Source organism: Peromyscus maniculatus, chromosome X (assembly GCF_049852395.1).
Source record: "Peromyscus maniculatus bairdii isolate BWxNUB_F1_BW_parent chromosome X, HU_Pman_BW_mat_3.1, whole genome shotgun sequence".
NCBI lineage: Eukaryota > Metazoa > Chordata > Mammalia > Rodentia > Cricetidae > Peromyscus > Peromyscus maniculatus.
This window is the reverse complement of record NC_134875.1, coordinates 51,745,249-51,771,964: the sequence shown is the minus strand read 5'-3', so window position 1 is coordinate 51,771,964 and position 26,716 is coordinate 51,745,249. Positions and strand designations below refer to the sequence as shown.

General features: G+C 37.3%; 1 protein-coding gene across 2 annotated transcripts in view; it reads left to right on the top strand.

The window, feature by feature from the left end:
• Rnf128 (ring finger protein 128) overlaps positions 1 to 26,716 on the top strand; it is a 111,576-nt gene that overhangs the window by 72,515 nt on the left and 12,345 nt on the right. For both annotated transcript variants that reach the window (XM_042268982.2, XM_006970319.4), the window contains exons 2-3: positions 11,674 to 11,921; positions 26,332 to 26,403. In XM_042268982.2, coding sequence (XP_042124916.1) covers positions 11,674 to 11,921; positions 26,332 to 26,403 — 320 coding nt within the window. The remainder of the gene's footprint in view (positions 1 to 11,673; positions 11,922 to 26,331; positions 26,404 to 26,716) is intronic.

Genomic DNA, 26,716 nt, shown 5'->3' with positions numbered 1-26,716 from the left:
CCCTCGATAGTCCCCTCCCAGGGTCCGGGAAGAATCTACAACCAGCTGATAATTAATCTTTAATGGGAAGAAATGAATCTATGTACACGAAACTCCTTAGTCCATATACTTTATTATTCTGTGACAGTTACAAGCTTATATTCTGCTCTCATATTTAGGTCATCTTTAGCCTGATTTCTCTCTACACTTGTCTGTGATCCCCTCTATGTTCTATCTTAATTCCTTCATCTAGTTCTGTCCCTTCTAAGTTCTCATCTATCTAGTTCTTTCTCCTATCAGCTCCTCTCCCATCTCCTTCTCTCTCATCTGGCTCTTCCTCATCTTGTTCTTCCCCATCTGGCTCTTCCTCATCTTCCATCTCGTTCCTCTTGTCCTCTCTTCTAGTCCTTCAATCTAGTTCTTCCCCATCTCAGTTCGTTCCTCTCAAGTTCTTACCCATCTAGTTCTTCCATTCTCTTCTCTCTTCTCCTCCCGTGCCCTGGAAGTCTCGGTATATAAAGGGAGTGTCCGAGCTAAATTGTGTAAAGCTATTACTTAACGTCCACCTCTCCTAGGCGGTGTCTCCTTGTGGAATTTACCGTAAGTCAGGAGACTTGCATGTGGGCTGTTATCATTGTTAATCCACCTGGGACTAACAATGGGTGCCCACCTGGGTAGTGTTTCCTGTAGTCCTTGAAAGTGGCCAAGGGAGATAGATAATCTGATTCCAGAGAAAGCCTTTCCTGAGGCTGTTCTCCAAATACCTGGAATGTGTATGTCCAGAGAGTGCTCAGTCTACACTGTTAGCCCTTCTTAGGGAAAAGTCAATTGGGAAAACTATGAAGGCACACATGATTTTCATAACAGAAGACAACTGATATATAACAAGCCAAGTAACACCAAAAACTCCTTGGGATTTGGCTTCCTCTGGAGGAATTCCCTGATTCCTCCAGGTAGTGACTTTGCCATAACCAGCTGAGTTCTTATGATATATTCCTGCGGCCCGCAGCAGCCCAGTTGATTAAGTGCTTGCCCCAGAACTCATGACAAAACTGGGTACAATTCTGCACATTTACAGTACCAGGACTACAATTCCAGTACCTGGGAGGTTGAGACAGGTGGATCCATGGGGCTTGCTGGCCAGCCAAGCTAACCTCTTAGTGAGATCGAGACCAGTGAAAGATCTTGTCTGAAAAACCAGGGTGGATGGCTTCTGGGGAATGACACCTTAGATTGACTTCTGGTCTCCATGGGCCACAAACATGGACATGTACCCACATACCTATACAGGAGTCCCCCATGGGAACAGGAACATGCACACACACACACACACACACACACACACACACACACACACACACCTACACATACGGGATGGAGAGGTGTGGATAAATAAAAGATCCATTCAATAGCAAGGCAAACCGGTGGATTTCCATTTAACCAAGTAGGGAGGGTTCATTGATAGTTTTAAATTATACCTTATACCTAATAAAGAATTCAGTTTGGGTGTAGGATCCGAGTGCGTATATAGAATTATCTGAATATACTATTAAAGCAACACTTAGTCCTAGTTTCATCGTTTCTGTGAGTAAAAATTTATATGCCTCCACTAAAATCTCACGATTGTACTAATACAAAAGCATATGTGAATTTCCAGCTGCTATGAATTTCCTTGTAATAAGTCAGCCATTAAAGAGGTTTGCTTAAATGATAAATAATACCACTATTCTTTACTATATTTTGGAGAAATAATATTTATTCTAATACAATTTTGTTATATGTTTATGATGACTTTAAATGAATGAATAAATATTTTTTAAATTCCTTAGTATTAACTTCTATTATGGTATGTCACTAGAAATAACCTAAATAAACAAAGGTTCTTTGAAAACATAAGTAACTTTAAATCATGTAAGTGTCCTAAGATCAGAAAATTGGAGAATTGGGAATCTAGTTCTTGGGTTCTTAATGATATACTAAACATAACCACTAGTGGAAACCAGAATAGTTAAGATAGGACTAGATGTTTTCAAAACAGTTATGAGAATTGTTACTTGTAAATGTGATAGGTCTTGCACAAATTATTCAGCTATGACCTCTTCTGCAGAGTTGCTGCTATTTCCCCACTATCTTTAATATGCTGTTTCTGAAGACTCACTCCATCTTCCAGAGATAGTTTTGTGTTATATCCAAATGGATCCATTCACTAGTTCTCTGGTATCACAGAGCCCTCCAAACCTACAGCTGAAATATTTGAGAGTCCATAGAAATAGAGCAACTTTCTATACTCTCCACAGTTCTGTATTTTCTCCCTTACAAAAGTACTTCTTAGATCTTCGTTCTTATGAGCTTTGGTATTCCTGACTGAAATAGTTGTCTTCCCCGACTGCCCTAGAAGTTTATGCTATAAAGGAAAACTAAGTCTCTGAAAGCCACTTGGACAAAGTGAATTTTCCAAGGGAGATGTGATTGTTTCCAGGTCTTGCTAATGGGGGATTGTTGACTGCATTGGAACCCCTCACAATTGACTTTGTCCATTCTCGATGCTGACTCCATTGCAGTGTCGGGATGTCTGGACAGCATTGATGTGAGCTTAGTTTTACAACATGACTTTGGACTTCAGTGCCCTTATTGGTGATTTACTCTTGGTGAATTCTTGTGCTTTCCTGATATTAAAAGAGTGCTGTTTTTGCTCATCTCCTCATGTTTTATATTGCAATGCCAAGGTCTTGTGAATATGCTGTCATTGTGCTTAGAATATTCTATATGTTATAAAAATTTATCATAGCTTATTATACATTTTGACATATTAGTATCGAGGCAAGTTAATAAGGTCCAGAAACACAGAACTTACTATGTCCTTAGTAATCTAGAAATACTTGTTTAATGAGGTTGTGTTTATAAGTAAATAAGATTAGGCTAGAATCCTAATATCATTACATTTTAAAAATAAATGAAAGCGGTCAGCTATTACCATGAACCTGTATCTAATTTGTGTGCAATGTAAATACTAAACATAAAAGAAATGTCCTCAATAGTGTTTAGGCTAGAGGCCATTGTGATTAATATTTTAGTTGGATGACATTCAGTAATAGTGGTAAGAGTTGTTACAAGGGTTAAAGAGATGGTTTGGTGGTTATGAACACTTGCTCTTCTAGAAGACATAAGTTTGGTTCCCAGCATGCATGTTGGGTGGGTCACAACTACCTTTAGCTCCAACTTGCCAGGGGATCTGACACTCTCTTTTGGCCTCTGTAGGCACCTAACCACCACCACTACATACACAAATAATTAATAAAAAAAAAAAAGAGTTGCTACATCTTATTTTATTATTACTATTCCCAAGACAGGGGCTGTGTTTTTGTTATTTACTGTAGCCCCACAGCCTAACACAGTGCCTGGCCTATGTATAGACACTCAAAAATAATTAGAATGAAATTGGGGGTACTGACTGTCTTCTGTATCACTGGTCCATAAAGGAGTTAGTTGTAGTTTTACTCATTGGCACTGATTTGATTACCCGAGATATCCAACTCATGTTTCGCTTCTTAAATCTAGCACTTTCTAAAGTGCAGAATCATTACAGTGAAACTTCAGATAGAAAACGAGATAGCGCCACAACTTTCATAAGACAATATAAATTCGTGCATTGATATTGATCTTAAAGATAATGTTATAGACTGCCAAATCTGTTTGCATTGAATAATATAAGAGAACAAACTAATGAGAAAGATGATACAGCCTAACTGACATAGATTCAGCAAAATAAGTTTGTTACATGATAATTGGATTTGTCTTTTTAAGGCTTTGAACTCTGGTCCTCAAAGAAGATCAATTTCATGAGCTTTGAAGAAGTGCTTAGAGTGTCTGTGGATCTAGAGCGGCAGTACCTCATTATCCCTAAAAGGCAAAGGGCCATATTTTTAATTGTCCCTTTGAAAATTCACATCCACTGTATTTTCCAAATCTTGTTAAAAAATGAAGATGCTACAAGGCTCAGCGGGCCACACTTGTATTCCCAGCATTTTGGAGGTTAAAATGGGAGAATCGGCAGTTCAGGGTCAGCCTCGGCTGCATAGTGAGTTTGAAGCCAGTCTGGGCTACATGAGACTCTCTCTTGAAAAAAAAAAAAGGGAGGTGGTGGGAGTTAAGGGCCTGCAAGTATCTCAGGTAAAGGTGCTTTGCTATGGAAATATGGCAACAGAGTTTATTCTGTAGACCTTATGTGGTGGGAGGAAATGACTCCTACAAGGTGCCCTATGCACATATATGTGTAAACACACACAAAAAAAATTCTAAAAGAATTCTTCTAGCCTGTATGTATGTGTCTTCGATGTTCCTTTCAGTTACTATCTGTCTAATTTAGGAATATTAAATGTATACAACACTTTGTGAGTATGACCACATATGTACGGCTTATCATAAGTGGCTAAGTTTACATAGTGAATGTTTTATGAGCCTTTAGAAAAATTACTTATAAAACTGAGATTATAGCTCAATGATGGAATATTTGCCCGTTATGTGTGAAGCCCTGGGCTCAGGTCTCCGCACAACAAAAAAGAATGAAAAGAAAACCAAAGATCACTTAAAAGGTCAATGAACCTAATTTGAAACCTGAAAGATCTAGCATCAGCTGGAGCAGTGATAATGGCCACGTGCAATATTGGAAGGCCATAGGAAAGCTTAAAGGAGATCAAAGCTCAGGATGGTTTCCTTTAGCAGCAGAAACTCATACACACCCAACAGTCATAAAAGGTTTTCTTTAGATCCTTGGGGTGTGGCTCAGTGGTAAAGTGCTTGCCTGTCATTCACAGCCTCATCCAGGAGGCCTTGCCTTTAATGCTCAGCCCTGAAACACAGAGCTGATTTTTGTTTGTTATTTTAGTTTTGTTCCACCAAAATGAATCTACTCTAGAGTTCTAGAGTCAACATCTTATTTTGTGCTTTTCAATAGAGTAATAAATGAGAAATAAACCTAACTTGGGATTGTATATACACATTGATTGACTTTTTTACTTGTGTGTGTGAAATATGAGTCGGGGGAGTGGATACACATGTGTATGGAAGTCAGAGGACAACACAGGGTATTTACTGGCCTGAAATAATAGGCTAAGCTGGCTAAATCCCCCAGTCCCCATGATCTCCCTTATTCTGCCTCTCCAGTTGTGGGACCGCAAGCAAGGGCCAATGCAACCTAGCCTTCTTTAATGTGGCTTCTCGGAATCAAATTTGTCCTTGTCCTTTTAAGACAAGCACTATACCAGCTAGACTATATCCAGGCACCAACATTAACTGGTTTAAAGGTAGATATGACTAAGAGAGAAGAACGATCAAACCAAGTTTGATATCAGTTAAGTTTGCCGTTTTATACTACTTACACATACATTTTCATCATAATGCCTACTAGTAGGCTAGAGCGGGGTGGCTGAGTAATTTGTCATATGGCCACAGTTGGAAAATTTGAACCATAAAATTGAACTACACTACCAATTCTGGCTTCTTTCAACCCTGAGAACCAGGTTTTAAACTTTCCCACTGTACCCTTGGATGTCCCTCTTTAATTTTTATTTTTAAAGTCAAATCACTTTAGATTTCGCTGACAATGGTGACCTGATATAGAACAGTGAGAAACAGAGCCCTGACGCCAAGCTCCTCCTCTCTCTCCTTGCTGCAAATTCAGTTTATCTTGTATTTGGAACCGTGTAACAATGCCTACCGCATAGGGCAGGTGTGAGGATTAAATATGTTAAGACCCTAGTTTCTAGATAAATCTTATCTGGTAAACTTATTTATCCAGGGTGTAGGCAAATTTCAGAAACTAAACAAAATGGCACCGAGCAACAAATATAAATGCTGTAGGGTACTTGCACTGAAGCCCCTGAGTGCTCTCGGGAAGCCCCTTTTACTCTTCCTGTAGACCCATGCTTCACCATTTCTTCTCAGGGAGAGCTGATCCTATGAGCAACAAGTTCAGCAAGAACCTTCCTCCCTCAAGAAAAATTGCCCAGCGTTAGATTTTTTTTAAATGAATTAGACTGATCCATGAGGTCTATTTCAGCTTCAATGATATATGACATCAGTACAAATTATTACAGCCTAGGGACAGATAATATTACTGCTATATTAAATAATGGTTTACAAAGATAATCCATTGTCAATAACAAATCATAATTAGTATATCTTAGTTATGAAAATAGGGCACTATTAAATATTCATACATTTTTGTCTGTGGAATAAGGAGAAGTACAAATAAAGATGAAATGTTTTTAATTTTACAGAAATAGAACAGATTATTTATTCATTTGCTTCACATAGTCCACTACAGCAAAAAAAAAAAAAAAAGAAAGAAAGAAAAAAAAACCTATGTGCTAAATATATAATGGAATGAACCTAATATTTTCTGGATAGTTTTTCCACTGAATATATTTTGAATGAGATGAGCACACACATGCCACAACATGGGTATGGAAACCAGAGAACAGCATTGTGGATTTGGTTCCATTCTTCCATCTTTACAGGGGAGCTGGGCACTGACTCAGGTTGTCAGACTTCAGTGGCAAGGGTTTTTATCCTCTGAGTCATCCTGCTGCCCAACTCATGTACATTTAATCACTATATGATATACTATGTTTTACAGAAAGAAAACACTACTTCTAGATTGTTTCAAAATATTCTAATTTTGTGCTGAAATGTATTTTATGTTCCCTTATGGAACACAAAACTGATTGGACGGTTGTATGCACTAGATAGAGTTTTTTTGTTTGTTTGTTTGTTTTTTTTTTTTTGTTTTTTTCGAGACAGGGTTTCTCTGCGTAGCTTTGCGCCTTTCCTGGAGCTCACTTGGTAGCCCAGGCTGGCCTCGAACTCCCAGAGATCCTCCTGCCTCTGCCTCCCGAGTGCTGGGATTAAAGGCGTGCGCCACCACCGCCTGGCGAGTTTTTTTTTTAAAATAAGGACTTAGCTAAGCATATTTGACTATGATAAATGTAATATGTCTGCTACTAACAAGTTAGCAAGATGGCCCAATGAATGAAACACTTGCCATGTAAGTGTGAAGACCTGAGTTCAAATCTCCAGGATCCAGGTAAAGTCATACAGAGTAGTGAGGGCATCTGTAATCCCAACTCTCCTATAGGGAAATAGGGAAAGAGACAGGTGAGTCCCCAGAAGCTCAAAAGCTGCCTAGCTTGAAATATGCAGTGGGGAAAGGCAACAAGAGATCCTATCTCAATCAAAGTAGAAAGTGAAGACTGATATCCTAGGTTGTCCTCTGATGTCCACAGTATATCATACCATGTGTGCTTTTGTATTGACACATGAATGTATGTACATACACAGTGCATACACATAACACACAGATTAAAAAGCTACTTACATAAACACGGTTAAAATTTATTATTCATGTAAGGCAATTTTCCCAGTAAATTTTACTAGTATGAAACATCTAACTTTTTAACCATCCCATAAATAAAACCATTGCTATAGTGAATTAAAAGACTCTTTCCACTCCAAAAAAAAAAAACAAAAAAAAAAAACCAGATTCTTAGTTTAGAGTGGGAGTTAGGTGTTCTGACTGGTTTTTCAGGCAAAATGAAGAGCTAGCTAGAAGTTAAGATTCAACTGATGGGGTTGGTGAGATGGCTTAGAGGGTTGTAAAGATGCGTGCTGCCAAGCCCGATGACCTGAGTTCTATCCCCAGGAACCACTTTGTAGAAGGAAAAAACAGACTCCACAGTTGTCTCTGACCTCCACTCATGTGAATGTGCTCACACACGTACACACAAACACACACACACATACACCAAATAAAAATTACAAACAAAAGTGATGGAACATTTGCTTTCACTCAGGAAGACTATTTTAGGGGCACCGTATGAACTGGATCTTGAGGGATAGATACATATGCAAATGGGAAAGGGGGCAGTAATCAGAATGGATTCAGGATAAGAGTAGAGAAAAAAATAGAGTTAATGAAAAGCGAATGACAACAAATGGTCCATGTGGTTGAATCTGAGTGTGCATGAAGTGGCATTGTAAGGGAGATACACCACACTAGACGACTCCATTGAGACCACATCATATGAGCTTTTACACCCTACACCAAGGATTCAGACTTGAGTAATAGAGAGTAAGTATAGACTGCTGAGCTAGACATACCAACACATGCCAAGAAACAAACAGGAGGATGAATTTTGATGAAACTTTAAGGAGATGTCTTTAATGATACCACACTTTAAGGGAACTTGGTAAAATGAACATTAAGGATACTGGATGTAGGTAAACTAGTGAGGTTATGAAAATATGGCAAGGAATTATGAAAGCAGCATGAATATGAAAAAATATTTTGATAATGGAAGACACCAAGGAAGTAAAATCTACTTGATTGATAGTTGAGCACTAAAGTGTTGTAAGACTGACTCTGTTGCTACTAAAGCATGTGACCTGAAGAGTTGTGATGCCATTAACTGTGATTTGGAACACTCTGGACAAGGAACCATTTTTAGAAAGCTGCAAGGCACAGGGGAAGAAGAGATATAGAATAATGCCTAGGGTATATAGAAAATAAAATGTTTATGGGGCCGGGGAGAAGTTGGTAATGTGATTGATTTGCAATCCTAGCATTGGAGAAGCAGACAAAAGGATCCTTGGGGCTTGCTGGCCAGCCTACCTAACCCAACCGGCAAGCTCTAGGTTCATTGGGAAGACTTGTCTCAGAAAATAAGGGGGAAAGAAACTGAGGAAGATAGCTTTATATTGAACCTGGCCTCCCTATACATATACACATAAGAACATACCCCCAACACACATGCATAAGCACATGTGCGCATGTGTGCATACACACACACACACACACACACACACACACACACACACACACACACCACATGACAAAAAGAGAAATGTCTTTTATATGATTGGAAGTGTAATTCAGTCTACTTCATTGTTAGACTATATAAAATATGTATGAATATGGATTGTGGGGATAGAAACACAACCTTGATCCTGTTGTATACAGAATGTACACACTTGACTATCTTTATTTTTAAATCAGACCACAGTGGCTAGTCTGAGTAGCCAGTTCTGGTACTGAGTCTGTATCTTTTTTTGTTTGTTTGTTTGTTTTTTTGTTTTTTGAGACAGGGTTTCTATGTGTAGCTTTGTGCCTTTCCTGGAACTCGCTTTGGAGACCAGGCTGGCCTTGAACTCTCAGAGATCCTCCCGCTTCTGCCTCCCAAGTGCTGGGATTAAAGGTGTGCACCACCACCGCCCGGCCTGAGTCTGTATCTTCTAAGAGTGGTAAAAAATAGTAAAACTATTTCCACTACTCAGAAACTTATTAAAAGGCCTCATCTATGGTGTAAAAAGAGATCTTTCAAATGGTAATATATTCCAAACTTGACTTTTAAAATTATCTGTGCTGTCAAATATTATACATGTTACAAGATCACATTATGAAACTAATGAAAACTTTACAGTCAGATGTTTTCCTAAGAGATGGCTCATAGGAAAAAGACTGAGAAGTCTATGTTTGCCTTTCATGGCTAGAATTTAAGCAAAAATAAATAACAAAAAACGAGCTACTTTCCTGCTAAGTTACCAATTCTTTGACCCATATGGGAAATTTGGGTTATATGTTTGCTTTAGATGTACATACAGAAAATGCTGTCTACACTTTATACTCCCTTTACTTCCTATTCCTTTTGAGATTTTTCTCCATGGAAATAAGACTGTGAGTCGTTCACTTCTATCAGTCTGAGTGGTCACACATTAGTCAGTAGGAGTTAGAAGAGTTTAACTATCACATGTAAATAGTCCTTTTGGAGCCTTAACTATCTGTCATGATGGATTGGAGAGATGCTTTAGAGGTTAAGAGCACCCATTGCTTTTCCAGAGGACCCAGACTTGGTTCCCAGACACATGGTGGTTTCTAACTCTCCATCATTCCAGTTCAGGGGATCTGACAGTCTCCTCTAACTGCACTGCATGAACACTGTACACATAAAGACATTCAGCAAACACTCATATGAATAAATAAAGTGATAAAAGGATTTGTGGTGATACCTTTTGCATATATTAGGAAAGGATCCTACCCACTGTACTGTGACGTATTTCTATGAGGCTTAATCCTTTAAAGTCTTTTGCTTCTAGGAGCTGTGAATTTTAAGGATTATTTGGGTTAAAAAAAATCCTCCAGTTAAGATTTTTTTTTTACTTGTAATCATTGAAAGTGGCAATACTATTTTAGTATTGTCCATTTGTGTTTAAATTCTAGGCTAAAGGTCTTTCAGAGTCTTATTTGTGGGTGGTTGTTTATTCCAGATTGGAGTTTGATCATTAACCTTGAGTAGTACCTTAACCTAGTATCAATAGGAGGTTTCTCTGGTTGGCAATATATTAACATTCAAAGAACCCTTTTTTTTTTTTTTTTTTTGCTTAAGATCACTTCATCCTGGTTCATAAAAACTAGGAGGATTATAAACCTTGATAAGCATTGGAATGGCATGAACAATAAGACATTCTCGGAACATTGAGAAAGATAAGGTTTCTTTTGCTTTTCTAACCAAATGTGTTTGCGAGTAGAAAGGAGGTTATTACGGATATGAGGCCTTTAGTAAAAATCATAGTGTAAGTTCAGGTTTGTCCTTAACTGATGCTAAATAGAAACAAATACTTCTATCCCTTCTCTGTGTTATCTTCCTTGCTAACCTGAACAGGTCCATATATGAAAACTTAGAGCTCTTGGAGCAAAATGTCTGTCTGTCTGCCTGCCTGCCTGCTTTCTTTCTCTTTCCCTTTCTTGTAATAAACGTTAATTGGATGAAGCCGTATCCTCCTCTACTGTCATTTTTTCCTTCTTTACTTTGCTTCATAGTACATTAATTGGTACAGAATATTGAATTTCCTTACAGCATTTCATACATGTCTAAAAGGAACTTCGTATTGGCTTACCCATTACCCTCTCTTCCTTTCACAGGTCTGCTTCTCCTTCCCAAACAGCTGGTGCAAATTTTATATTATCTTTGGAGACATAGAAAAATACCACATCGTAAACATGTGTGTGGGCTGTAAAACATTTTATGCACATTATTTGTCTCAAATCCCTATCTTATTATATAAGTCTTTGTATATATTAATATTGAGTACATATGATAATCTGCCTCCTTATAATTAAAAAGAATGCATCTACATATTTTAATATTTCTTGGGAGATAAGTTCTATTGTCTACCAGCCAGTGGACTATTTATCATTAAGAAGGCCTTCATGAAATTTGCATATCGGGGTGCTTTCTCAGGTCTGTACTCCTAGCTACTCAGGAGGCTGAGGTAGAAGGACCTGAGTTCCAGGCTTGCCTGGGAGGCAGAGTAAGAACTCACCTCAAAAAAACAAAACAAAACAAAACAAAAAAACAATGCAAACTAGGCCTCAAAGGTAATACTGTTGAATTATGGGTAATGTTGTGTGTGATGCTTTCCTTTAAACTTATGAGCTCCTTAGATCCATTGCTAAATCTTACACGTGGTTATAGCCCTTATGTCTTTTGAATATGTAGTAGGTACTTAATCATGTTAATTGAATTATAATACATCCTTTTGTATCATTAGGTCTGATTTTCAATGTTTGAAATCATCCATTAAAATTGGATTTTTATATTAAGAACCTCAAACTAAAACTGAATTCCTTTCTTTTTACAGGTGCAGGAGACATTGTTGCAATCATGATTGGCAATCTAAAAGGAACAAAAATTCTGCAGTCCATTCAAAGAGGCATACAAGTAACAATGGTCATCGAAGTAGGGAAAAAACATGGCCCCTGGGTGAATCACTATTCAATTTTCTTTGTTTCCGTGTCCTTTTTTATTATTACGGCAGCAACTGTGGGCTATTTCATCTTTTATTCTGCTCGAAGATTACGGAATGCAAGAGCTCAAAGTAGGAAGCAGGTTTGTAATGCTCCATTTTCCCCAATTTTAAAATACTTTTTACTGTTTCAATTATAGTTTGGGTTTCATGTTTATTCATATACTTACTAGACACGATCTATGCATATGTTTTATGAAATCTAGTCATTTTAAAAGTATAGCAGTTTCCATCATCTCAAGTCCTATGTTCTGTCATTTGTCAAAGCAGTTAATCCTGATTGATTAAATCTTTTAACACCTAAGGGAGCACAGCCAACATTTATTTATAAGTTACTGTAAATACATATGTTGCTTTAAATGAACTGTTTTTCTAAATTATAAAATCATTTCACACTCAAAGAAAAAAAAGAGACATTATAAATTTCAGATGAAGAAATCTTCATAAAACCAATATGTGTTGTCGCTGCCTGAAGGTAAATGTACGTGTGCATGTGTGTGTGTATATTTGTGTGTGTGTGCATATGAGAGAGAGAGAGAGAGAGAGAGAGAGAGAGAGAGAGAGAGAGAGAGAGAGAGAGAGAGATTTGTATGTGGGAGTGGAGCTAAAAAAAAAGAAATGCTGAATTTCAGAACAATGTAGGTTTTATTACAATTATCTATTGCGTGTGTGGACAGGGGACATGTTCATGCCATAGCGTCATATGGAGGTCAGAGGACAATTTGCCTGTGCCCTCCTTCCATCATAGGAGTTCCAGGAATTGAACTTATGTTGGGGCTGGACGCAAGTACCTTTACTCCTTAAGCCATCTTACCAGCCCAAGGAAGGTTTTAAAATCTAATTGTTCATGATACAGTGTTAAACTCCAAACATACTGCATGTTCCTAATTTTTAGTATATTTTGACATCAATGCTTTAAAAAGTACAAAGTGTGGAAATGATAGAAGAAAACAGCCAAAGGCTTATAGAACAGAGGAGTGCCTATGATTCTTTATCTCTGATCCTGTCATCTTTAAACCATCTTCACCTCTTCCCAAAGCCTCACTTCTCTAGTTAATCACCTCAGATTCGGTGGCCATTCAGATGCACATATCTTCAGTTCTCTTCTACTTTCACTATCTCTGTTACAGAGTTATCCATTTGGCATCCCTAGGGGATTGGCTTTAGGATCTCCTGTTGTATACTCAAATCCATAGGTGTTCATCTCTTACGTAAAATGGGAGAGTATTTGCATATAACTTAGCATATATGTGTACTATGAAATCATGTCTAGATTACTTAGAATAACTGATACAGTGTTTACGCCATGTAAATAAGTCTTATGCTATGTTCTGTAGGGAATGACTGTCAGAGAAACTCCATATCCAGGAGAGATGCATTTTTTTATTCTGAATATTTTCAATCCAGGGTTTGCTAAATCCTTACACATGAAGCCTGTGCATATGCAGGAGTAGACATACTTTCTGGCAAAATCAACCCTGGTTAAATCCTAATGCTCACCTAGTCTGTGTCTACACAGATTCTACCAATAAAATGGAAGCAATCCAAAGAGTAGTTCTACACTGCTCCCTCTCTCTGTATCTGGGTTTAGATCCTGCTCCTCTTCCATGTCTTCTATTATCTCTGAGGTTGGAAAAAATGCTGTCACGTATGACTAACTATTCAAAGGTTATAGTCACAATGATGAGAGTGGTTTTTGTATGTCCACAGTAGGATCCGTGTTTCTGTATTCTAACTGCTCTAATAAATCTCTAAACTCCTTTACCAAGTAATAAGGTTTATTCCTAGCTTTTAAACAACAGAAATAAATTATTCACAATTCTGGAGGCAGGAGTAAAGGGTTTATAAAGAACTTTGCCTGGTGTTGCACAAGCTTCAGTGCACAGTTAGGCCTAATCTTATCTTTCATTTAAGCAATTTTCATAGATTACAATATATTTTATGAAAGTTAACCTCTGTAAAATTTCTCAAGAATAGCATTAAAGCTTCTCATTTATTACAAAAGGCTTTTGGAAGATCTGCTTTTACACTTTATTGGATTTTATCTCTTTCTCCTTTGAGGATAAAAGGATTAAATATATGGGTAGTAGTCACTTTTGCTTATAAAGATTTGAGTGCTATAATGTTACTCATATATTTTATTTTCATAAGTTCAGATTTGTTTGTAAAAAGCTTCATGAACATATTTACAACTTTCACTGGACATTTAACCACATTTTCTGCTTTGTACTAGTAGAAATGTTGATGAAGCTGTATTATGGAAACTCTCCCCTTTATTAGAATATTAGGGAATGCTGGGCATGGTGGTGCATGCTTTTAATTCCAGCAGATTCAGGTGGATCTCTGTGAGTTCAAGGCCAGCCCTACTACATAGTGATTTCTAGGCCAGCCAGGTTTACAAAGTGAGACCCTGTCATTAAAAACCAAAGCAAAATAATTAGGGAAGATTATGTATCCAGAGATATCTTCATTCTGAAGATTATGAGGCATAACAGTAAATATTATACAAATTTATCATGGTATAAGTTTTGGTAATTATTCAGATGAGCCCTCAGGTGTAATTTCTTTATATGGTCATAGAAGATGTTGAAGAGCAAACATCATCCTGTTTTTGTGGGTGAAAAACTTCTAAACAGCATGAAAAATACCAGTGGGCTATGAATGAAAATAACATTCTAAGCATTATTAGACTTGTTTCTACTTGAAACAACCTTAATATGAAGTAAAGAAGATTATGAGAAACCTCATGACACAATTACACTAAATACTAAACTACTTGTGGTAATGACCACAGAAACACTATAGAATACAGTACCCAGCATTTGGAGGGAGGTATAGTGTATAGATGCTGAAATGATCTAAGGCAGTTGATACTCAGTGACAGCGTACATTGAATTAAATACTACTAAATGAAACAAATGAGGATACTTGGTAGAATAGGGGCTAGAACAGGTATAGCAAGAAAAGCTGGATTTACATTTACTTTTTAAAAGATAATTTTCAAGATTATAAATAATTACATCATTTTTCCCCTCAAAATCCTCCCATGTAGTTCTCTTTGCTCTTCTTCAAAGTCATGGCCTCTTTTGTTTTCACGTGTGTGTGTGTATGTGTGTGTGTGTGTATAAAACTATATATATATATATATACCTAAATGCTTAAATATAACCTGACAGTCCATATAATGTTACTAGTATATATGCTTCCAGGACTGAACATTTGATACTGGATAACCAGCTCCCTGGAGAAGATTTTCTCCCACTCTCAGCATCCCTTAGTTCTTTAAGGCCTGACAAGCTTTTCCCTTTCCACATTAGCATGCTGTTGGTGTCAGCTTTGTACATTTACCCTTAATGAACAGTGATTTTAAGAAGAGTAAGATGTAGTAATTAAAATAGATAGGAATGAGTCATTTCCAAGAGCAGGAGAAAAATGGAATCCCTTTAACATGTAATGAGCCTTGATAAAATATTCACACAAATCAGAGTAGTTGAGATGTTCAGGAAACATAGAAGAGGAGCAGAGAAAGGGTAAGGGCCATAAGGCAGGAAGGACTGTGAAAAGCCATCTTCTAGGTATCTTACAATCAGGGTAGTAATGAACTCACAGCAACTACGGTTTCTGGTCCTGAGCATGCACAAGACTGGCCCTGTCAGCAGTCAGTCATGGATAGGGTAGGAGCTTATGGGGCCCTACTCATCCCTGATGAACTACTGTTAGCTATTGATAGATTTGGGGAAGGGGAGAGTCGTTGTCTGCAGTTGCATACCTAGTGATAAGCTCACCAGGTTCTAGTGGACAGTTCCAAACCACCATCACACAGACATTCATGGTTAATCTCAGTGGTTCACAAAACAGGACAAAAAAACATGAATGTGGGAAGAGGACTGACAGATTTGGAAGCAGATAAGGGAGGGTGCAGGGAAAGAGTAATCAGAATATACTGTGTGTGTGTATGAAATTGTCCAAGGACAAATTTAATTAATAAGCAATAGCTAGGAAATAACTATTTTGAGAAGAAAAACATATGTCATAATAAAACCCACTAAATTTTATAAGTCATATGTAGTAATGAAAACAAGACTCTGTATGAGGATAGAAATAATTTTAATGATAGCCATGTGCTCTGTAATGGAGGGAGTTAACCATGCTGTACAACAGTTAATGGGAACCTGTAACTATATAGTAATGTGAATTAAGACAGATGATGCACTTTGTCCCAACTAACATCAAACCTAAACATGACACAGTCATTGTCACTAGTGACATTTCTCCATAATAAGATTTCATGGATGAGAAAGATGAATTCTTCTAGAAATGTAGAGTTCTGTGATATCTCCTAGTTTATTTGATAACTAAACCAAGCTGTATCATGATAATACTTTGAGTTCTGAGAATGTAGCTTAGTGGTAAAGCACTTCTCTAACATGTGCTTATGGGTTCCATCTCTCTCTCTCTCTCTCTCTCTCTCTCTCTCTCTCTCTCTCTCTCTCTCACACACACACACACACACACACACACACACACACACACACACACACACACACATTTAAAGGCTGGGGATATTTTTTTCCGTTGATAAGCTGCTTGTTTCATAAATGTTAAGGCCAATGTAGATCCCCAGTACTCATAGAAAAAAGCCAAGTATGCCAGGGTTTGACTGTAATCCCAGTGCTGGGGAGGAAGAAACGGAAGGATCCGGGCTTTACTGACCAGATAACCTAGCCAAATTTGTGAGCGCTAGGCCAGTGAGTGACTTTGCTTCAAAAAATAACATAAACAACAATCAACATGCTGACTTCTGCCCCTAGACAGCTATGAAATACTGAGAGCAAGAGAAATAGTCTTCCCCAGAGATGAGCACCCTAATTGTTTATTCAATACCAAGTGGTCAGTCCTGAAATCATATGCATATAAGTAACACTAACTGGACTGAGCAGTTGTATTTATATATTTAGGCATATATATGTAATTATAACAAAAGAAGATGGCCATAAAATTAAGGGGGAGTAGGTTGGGATACAAGGAAGGCATTGGAAGGACTGGAAAGTAGTGTAATTATTTAAAAAGAACAAACAAAAATAAGAAAAATACCTGATGTTAACCTCTGGTATCCACATACACACATACACACACAGTAAAATAATCATACTGTAATATGGTATAATACAGATATTGTTGGTAAGAGTCAACTCTTGTGTGTAAACAGATCATACAATAGTCAAATATACTGGGAGATTCAACTAAGATTTCCTCAAGATGTAATACCAATGGATAGTGACTTCCCTGAAAAAGAATTTAAATTACATAATTTATTGCTGTATTTTAAGGCACTCTGGACATCTGTATTACAAAGTTCAAGTAGCCATAGATCAAAGGGTAAATGGATAATGAAATTGGTGAAGCAATAAAAGCTATTTGTGATGGTCTTATAGATGATTGAATTGTTAATTGAGCCTCTTCCTATCTCCTGTTGGCTTTTGCACCTATTAGAGGTATTTATTGTCCTTACAGACTGTGTGTGTGTGTGTGTGTGTGTGTGTGTGTGTGTGTGTCTGTGTTATCTGTGTGTGTGTATGTGTTGTATATATTGTAGATATACAAATGTATACAAATGCTATACTATGCTAATATAAATACTATACTATATATAACTAAATCTATAAATATCAACTGACTACTATTTAATGTAATTATATGCTTATATCATAACACATAATATCAATATAATAGTATATATAAATACTTAGAATTTACTGTAGTAAATACTTAGCAAATGAAGTGTGTGTGTATATATATATATATATATATATATATATATATATACTTTTCTAAAAAGTACTACACTAACTGATGGGTTTTTGTAAAAAGATTTTGATCAAAGACAATGTGAATAGATTGTAAGACAAGAGGTAACAGAGCAGAACTAGTTGCTTACTCGTTGAATGTTCCCAAGTTAACCATGATTGGACATTAGCCAACTCTAGGAATGTGGCCTTCAAAGTGCCCTTTATATTAGTGATTGATGTATTGTTAGATACGGCTGGAGCAATGAACCATGTTGTACCAGTTTTTCAAGATTGCTTTGCACAACAGTCTAGCTAGATGATATGCACCTGGTTTCATTGTCTGGGTCCTGCGTTCAGAAAGCATGACCAGTTGCAAGGAGGATGATCCTAGCAATCAGCTCTCCTTACTCCTACCATTTGAGTCTGGGACTCTGATACTCAAATTAGTTCCCTAGGATGCCATACATCCCCTTGCTGTTAGAAATAGCAGTACAGTGTGCTCTCAGATGAAGAAGGGCTGAGCTGTATTAATATCTTAAAATTTGTCCTTGAACCTGGTATGTTGCTGGCTCATGTCTGTAATTTCAGCACTTGAAAGGTTGACAGGCAAGAGGGTAACTGAGTGTCTGAAACCAGCCTGGCTACATAGTGGGTTCCAGACAAGCCTGGGCTGCAATGTGAGACCCTATCTCAAAAAAAATGTTGTTGAATATAAACTATTGTAAACATTATCTGGAATATTCCCAATTGTGGCAAATTTTCTCTTTTAGTTAAATTAACTAAAAAATGCATTAGCTGCTTACATTTTGTACCATTATTTGTCTATCAAATCTATTATATATCTCTCTATACATATGTTTATACATATATATATATCTAAGCATATTTGTGGTTGATGTGTTTTCATGTATGGGTCTATTCTTGCCTACATTTGAAAATTATTCAGGGCCTTTTGTACCATGAGAATTTTGGCTCTTATATGGAGTAAGTTAAACAAATACTTGTCTAAATGAGGCCTCACTTCACAACCTTTTGACTTTCTCACAGATCAAAAGGAAACTCAAATAATGGGTCTCAGAATTTTAATATATTCATATACTTTAATTTTATGCCTGTATCATTGTTTTATTGAGACTGGGTTTCACTGTTGCTGGGATGTTTTCATTTGTTTGGTTTGGTTTTGCCACTGTGACAAAGTATCTGAGAAAACTTAAAGAAGGAAAAGTTTATTATGGTTTACAGATTTGAGATTTCAGTCCACAATCACTTAGCATGTCACTTTGGGCCAGGTAAAGCATCATAGCAGACCATATAGCAAAATTATTCACCCTGTTGTGGTCATGAAGACAGGAAAGGGTGGGTTCCCAACAATCCCTTCAAGGGTACACCCTCAATACTTGAATTTACCTTCACTCAGACCCACGTCCTAAAGGTTCCATCATTTTGTAGAAATGCTTCCACCTGGCAAAAACACCCTTAGGGTATGAGCCTCTGAGAACATTTCACTTGCAAACCATAAGAGTTACCCAAGGTGGTGATGAACTTTTGACACAAACAATTCTTCCATCTCCATTTTCCACAATGGTTTGGACTACAGCCAGGCATAACCATACCCAGATCATGTCACTAATCCTTTCCCCAACTATATTGCTGCATAATTGGCAAATAAAATGATATCCAAAATGTTCACCATGCTGATTTGATATGATGTCCATTGTGAAATGATTACCATAGCCAATTTATTGAATCTATCCTTTACCAAACAGTTAGCACTGTGTATGTGTAGGGGCATGCATTTTGGTATAATAAGGTCACTTAAGAGCTGCTCCCCTAGCAAATTTCAAGTAAATGAATTTGAATAGCAGAATTCCAGAATTTTCTTCTCTTTGTAAAAAAGCTAATCTCATAGAAGCAGAGAGTAGGAGAGCAGTTGCCCAGAGTACAAATTTCAGGCATAACACGATTTTTAAAGGTGCCGATTATGTTTCTTTGTTAAGGCTATAATTTTAGTTATAGCATATCCATTGGCCAATTTTCCCTCTCTTCACAATTCTTCCTTGCAGTCCAGTTCCTTATACTGCTAATGGTGGCCATCTTTATGGGAATGACCTATATTCCTCTTTATCCCAGTCTTCAGGGTTTTTAGATATATGGGAGCATGTTTAATTGTTTGGTGCTCCTCTCCTATAAGGAACACCTTTTTAAAAATTTGCTTATTTATTTATTTATTTTGTTTCTTTTTTGAAATAGGGATTTTTGGGTATAACAGCTCTGGTGGGCCTGGAACTCGCTTTGTAGACCAGGCTGGCCTCGAACTCACAGAGATCCAGCTGCCTCTGCCTCCCAAGTGCTGGGATTAAAGGTGTGCGCCACCACTGCCCAGCCTGCTTCGTTCTTTTTTATTGAAGAAAAATATTTCCTAATGTAGAAACTCTTTTTCAGATATTCTGCATAGGTTTTCATTGAGCAAGGCAAATTCTCAGATGCCTAAATTGCCACATAGCACAGACATTGCATTTGCTCACAAGAATGTATCCTAGACACAAGAGAAACCCTGTCTCAAAAAACCAAAAAAAAAAAAAAAGAATGTATCCTAGAAAAAGAATCCTCTCACTATATATTTTCAAAAAAATAAGCATTGTTTTTATAAACTCTGAGCCAAGATTATGATTTTTTTAACTTTCATTCTTGGAAAATGTTCTTATTTTTAGCTTTTAATGAAGTGTTTGTTTTTTAAAAGGCAGTGACTTACGTGCAGAAAAATCAAGTTTGTTTGTGTTAACCTCTTTCTTGATTTTGTGTATTCTAGCCCCATTAAGTAATTAGTTTAACTATAGAAGTGATGTTGTTCATATATATATTTCATTTCGACTGAATGTTAAATGCCCTGTGACCAAAACCCAGGCTGACAAATCACCAGATTGACATATGTTTTACTGAATTTGGTATGAATATACAAATGAACTAAATAGAATATCTCATGTTTCTTGTAATTTATAAATTGAAAATTATAATAAATAATAATTCCTCTGACTTTATTTTCAGCTCCTTCCCTGCTGCCAACTCAGAAATTCTCAGAACCAAAACAGCAACAATAACCCAAAACTGTGTAGCTGGTATATCTTCAGTTACTGGCACTGTCAAAGCTTTTGATTGGTTTGAAAAATGGCATCGAGCTTCTGTTAAGAAAATTGGCATACACACAAAAAGCAGTGCTTCAATTCTCAACTCTATTGTCAAATAGTCTTAAACCAGATATGATTTAGGATTGAGGAGGAGGGGAGAGGCTGTTAGTATAATATGCCTATTTAAAACGTTTCTCAAATCACAATGTATAGCAATTTAGAAACAATTTCAAGACTGAATAATAGCTGACTTGGAGGGTTCCCTCCCTTGTTTCTTTCCTTTATCTTCTTCACAAGGAATGCAAAGCCTTTTTAAAGGCTTCTTCTCTAGCACACAATGGAGGCAGTGTACTGCGGTGGAGAGATCAGCAGCTTCCAAGTCACATACAAGCTGGGGTGGAACTGAATCAGCCCTGCAACTAGCCACCTGTCTGGACTTTAGTCAGGCTTCAGAACCCACTTGACTTGTCTATAAAACTTGGATATTAAAATCCCTATTTCACAAGGTAGTTAATGATTATACGTGATGACACAGATAGAAATCTTAGGGATACATACTAGGAGTCTGGGAAATGCTCTTTAAAATTTTCTTTCCCCTGATGTACTGGAAAAGAGACTTGAAAAAAAAATGCCTTGTTTGAGAAGGTGCTGAAAGTGTTTATATTTTTAAATTAAATATTCTCTAAATGAGTAGGCATTGTAGAAATTTTTAAAAACAAACCATTAAGGCCCAGTCCTCTAGCTACTAACAGTCTAGTGGGAGAAAGATAAGGACTTATGGAGCATACACTTCTCTTTTAAAACTATTATTATTAATTTCTCATACATCTCATACTATGCATTTTTAAAACACTCACCCTACAAACCTCTCTGTGATTGCTCCCAGGTCCACCCCAGTCTCTACCACTCGCTGCGAACTTTGTGTTATTGTTTTTTAACCCACTGAGTCCTATTGTGCTGCCTGTATATCATAGGTATGGAATTACCCACCAGAGCAGTGATTCTCAACCTGTGGGTTATGACCCTTGGGGGGCCAAAGACCCTTTCACAGGGGTCGCAAATCAGATATCCTGCATAGCAGATATTTTTATTAAAAGTCATAACAATAACAAATTACAGTTATGAATTAACAACAAAAATAATTTTATGGTTGGGGGGGGGTCACCACAACATGAGGAACTGTATTAAGGAGTTGCAACATTAGGAAGGTTGAGAACCACTGCACTATGGCATGGGTCATCTAGCAGGAGCCACACCCATAAAGAAAATTGACATTCCCTCCCCCAGCACCCATCAACTGTAAATAGCTCCTCAAGTAGGCATGGGGCTCTCAAAGTCCCCCCCCCACCTCCATGCAGGAATGTTGACTGGTTTGATCTTGTGCAGGCAACCACAGCTGCTGTGAGTTCATGAGTTCAGTGGTCTTCCCATGTCCAGAAGACATTTCATGCTAGCCATCCGTGACCTCTAGCTTTTACAGTCTTCCTGCTGTATCCTTTAAGAGATCCCTGAGTTTTGATGGGTGTGATACAGATGTCCCATCTGTGGCTGAGCACTCCACTAATACTTACTCTTTGCATTTTGACCATTTGTGAGTTTCTGCATTTAGCACCATCACTGAACAAAGGCCCTACTCTGGTGAGGTCTGAGAGCTACATAAAATACTCATTTTTATGGAATAAATTTCAAATTACTATTTGAACCAGCATGCTGTCTTTAAATGTTGCAGATCTTTAGAGATCTTCTATAATCAAGTTTCTTATTTAATAACTTGGCATTTGCAACTTGTCCGTGTGTGTGTGTGTGTGTGTGTGTGTGTGTGTGTGTGTGTGTGTGTGTGTTATTTCACCCCCATCACCTATTTTTAGCTTGGTATTAATACCAGCTCTTTTGTTTCTTGGGAATAGATTTATACATGGCGTATAACATTGCCCCTGGGCCTAAAACTAAAATTAATTTGAATTACAATTCTAGCTGCAATGAAGAAAATTACTTGTTTGGCATTCATTACTAGTAAATGTATAGGCATTGTCATTGGAGACTTGGGGACTGCTAATGTATTGAATTGAATATTTAGGAATGAGAAATCAGAAAATGCAGACTTGAGAGCTTGTTTGGAGGGTCTGTCAGGACAGTACAGCTACTCATATCCCCTTGATGAAGGAATGTTCCTCCTCTATAGGGGAAGGTTGTCCTCTTCAGCCAAGCATGAAAGTTTGTGAGATACGTGTGGAGTGGTAAGGTTGAAAGGGGACACCAGCCTGGCCAGCCAGATTAGCTGAGTCAACCTTGGAGATGAGTAGGGTGACAGATGTTGTAACCAGATCGCCCTCCCATCCCAGAGTATGTATACTTAATTAAATAAACATGCTAGAGAAATATCACATCCTAATGACTTCATTTCTCTAATTGTCTCCAGAGCTTGTTGCTTAAACCTCAATCAGAAATGCTTTAAAGACAAATAACAAAAGAATTAACAAAGATATATTTGTGGGTATACTATATTCCTTTCTCTCATTGGCTCTGTTTTCTCAGTGTCTCAGTAGCTCCTGATCTATGTGATAAGAAAGTACTGAGGCTTAGAAATCTGAGCCAGAGCTAGGCCTGTGGGTCCTAGTTGTTCAATGAAAGAAACAGAGTTTAACAGACCATAGGCACAAAAAAACTGAAAAACTATTAGAAAACAGCTGAATTATAGATGTTTTTACTGGACTAGACTCCAGTTCTATTATTATTCTAGCCTTTACTAGGGCCTTCATTAGCATCCTCGTTAATTATTTTGACCAATTTATGTTTACTGGTTAAGTAGCAATCTGAGAGGGTTTTTTTTTTTTTGTGGGATACATCTTTGGGCATTGAGGACATTATTTACATACCCATACTATGGATTATTTTCTTCCAAAATGTATTTGTCAGAATTATTTATAGACATGTTTCCTGTACCCAGTGATATGTATTTACAAGTAGTAGTTTATTGTTTCATTACTCAATATCTTATTGAGTACCTGTGATATGTTAGACACTATGCTAGATGTTTTATTTGCATTATATCTAATTTTCATGTAACAAGTATCAGCTGGGGTCCCTGCTAGGGAGCAGACCCTGCATGGCAGGGAGCTATTTTCATTCTCATAATGAACTCTGGTTCTGAACACCTACTGTTTGCTGAATTTCTGGTAAGTTTATTCATTTTACAATTCAAAATAAGATTGTGTATCATATAACCCCCTGCATTGCTATTGAGTCCACATAGCATCTACCCTGATGTGAAACCTATCTCAACTTCATTTTAAACATATGGTATATTCATCTGAGACATTCTTACATAGAAAGAATATAGGCATATTTTTTTCTGAAAGAGAAAGATTTATTTGCAACATTATTTTTCCTGCAACTAATTCAAACTGCATAAGAAGAAAGGCAGTCTCTGAATGATTCCATTATTTGTGATCTTTTTTTTTTTAACTTGGAGGGTCATCGCACTTGATAATATGACTCGTGCAGAATGTATTAGTCCTTGTTCCTGAGCTTTAGTTTGATGATGAATATCCAGACTTATCTAGATACATGCTCAATGAAACAACTCGGAATCCATCCTCCTTCCTAGACAATGGTGATCATAAGCAGCAGGGTTTCCTAATACTGAATATTTTAAGAGTTGTTATTATCCTCATTTTCTAGAAAAGTAGGTAAGCTCAAAAATTCAGTGACTTGTTAATGTTATTCTGACAAAGTCAGATTTTGAATCTAGTTCCATTTGAATTCAAATCATGTGCACTTTTGTTTGAACAAGACCCATTTCAGAAAAGAAACTGGAGAAGGTGTACTTTAAGGTCCTCTGAGCTTTAAAATAGGAAAATTGCCTCAAAAATTCCTAGTGTCTGAATCCATTTGGGAGAGAGGCATACTGTTTTTTTCAATTATGGTCCCAGGGATGCTATTTTTTAAAGTAGGGAAACACAGTATGTAAGTTTCAGTAATTTGTAGATTTAAGGTCTACTCTACATGAGGAGACTAATGTCTGGTATTATAAATCTTGCCAGGAACTCAGGGGGTGGACACATTACTAGTATTTTGCTAAATGGACATAGTATCAAACTGCCTTCTAAATTCATATGTCTAAATCCATAGATGAGTGCAATTTTCAGTCCTCATCAGATTTGGGCAGTGTACAGGAGTTAACATTGGTTGAAGTATAGAGAACAAGTGTAGATGGGGTACTGAGCCATAAATGGGGCATCTATATCACACTGCCTGACCCCAAGGCTCAGAGAATATCTTAGAAGAGGGAGCAGAAAAATTATAAGAGCCAGATATTTGAGAGGATTAGGGTAAAACAGTATCTTCTGGACATTATATGACCACTACACTCATGAGCTTACAGCAATTGTGATTAACTCCACAAGACTTAGACAACATCAAACCAGCCAACAGTCCTCATGGAAGAGGAAGGGCTGGAAACATCCCCACTAGTTGAACTTTTTACAATTGATGGATACTTGGAATGGAAAGTCAGTTTTATTTAAGTGTGTAGCCCTGGTAGATAGTGCAGCAGTTCACAACCTGTGGGTTGCTACCCTTTGGGGTCACATATCATATCCTGCATAGCAGATATTTACATGACAATTCATAATAATAGCAAAATTACAGTTATGAAGTAGCAACAAAAATAATGTTATGGTTGGGGGTCATCACAGCATGAGGAACTGTATTAAAGGTTAAAGCATTAGGAAGGTTGAGAACCATTGCTCTAGTGGATTGGCCCACATAGCTGTGAATATATAGGTAACATACAATTGACTCAGTGGGCTATAAGGAAAAGTTTCAATAATTTGGAAGATCCTGCTTAGTAGCAGATGAATGAGATATGTATTATGGTTAATTAATTTGTGGTGTGTGTGCCAAGAAGCTATTTGCAATTGATACCTGCTGGGAAATAAAAATCAGTTTTCTCCACTGGAGTGTCACTGGGTATATCAACCACACTCAAGGGCAGGCCCCGTATGTACCCAGGAGTAGCTAGCTAAAACAAAACAGACTGGTTTTTGTTTTATTTTGTACACTTTTTGTTTTGCTTTGGACAGGAAGGGAGGATCTGAGAGGCATTGAAGGAAAGGAAAGAATGTGATCAAAATATATAAAAAATTTTAATTAAAAAATTGTGTGTGTGTGCATGCATGCATTTGAACATGTGTGTGGAGGTCAAAGGTCAAAGACAGCTGTCTTCCTCAGTTGCTGTCCATCTTATTCTCTGAGCCAGAGCCTTTGACTGAACCTGGAGCTCACTGAATCAACCTGAATGACTGGCTGGCAAAGATCCGTGATCTCCCTGTTTCTACGTCCTCGATGTTGGGGTTAGAGTCTCACACTCGGGTGCCGAGCTTTTCTGTGGCTGCTGGGCATCAAATGTAGAGCCTTATGCTTGCAGAACAAGCCCGTTACCAACCAAGCCATCTCCCGAGCTGCAGATTTTAATCTCTAAAGTTTTATTTGGATAGTAACTTTTACCAATTAATATTATATCACTATACCTTTTATCATACTTCTTTTAAAAATATGTCTTCTAATATTTGTTACAGAGGCAGTTAAAGGCAGATGCTAAGAAAGCTATTGGAAAGCTTCAGCTGCGCACTTTGAAACAAGGAGACAAGGTACTTTTATTATTTTTAAAACAATCATACCAGGCCATTCTTTAAATGCCCTCCTCCAATTGTCTTTCATTAGCATTTATATACCTCATTGATTATTAAAATTGTAGTCAATACTGAAATTAGAGGGTATAATGGCCCCCAACTGTACCTAGGTACTAATCACTGGCACCTGCAAATATTACATTATCAGGCAGAAAGAAATTGCAGACAGGGAAAGTTTAAGAGGGAAATCATGCAGGACTATTTAGATAAGCCCTAAATATAATCAGAATCCTCAAAAGCTGGAATAAAGGAGGAGGTCCGACTGCCATCC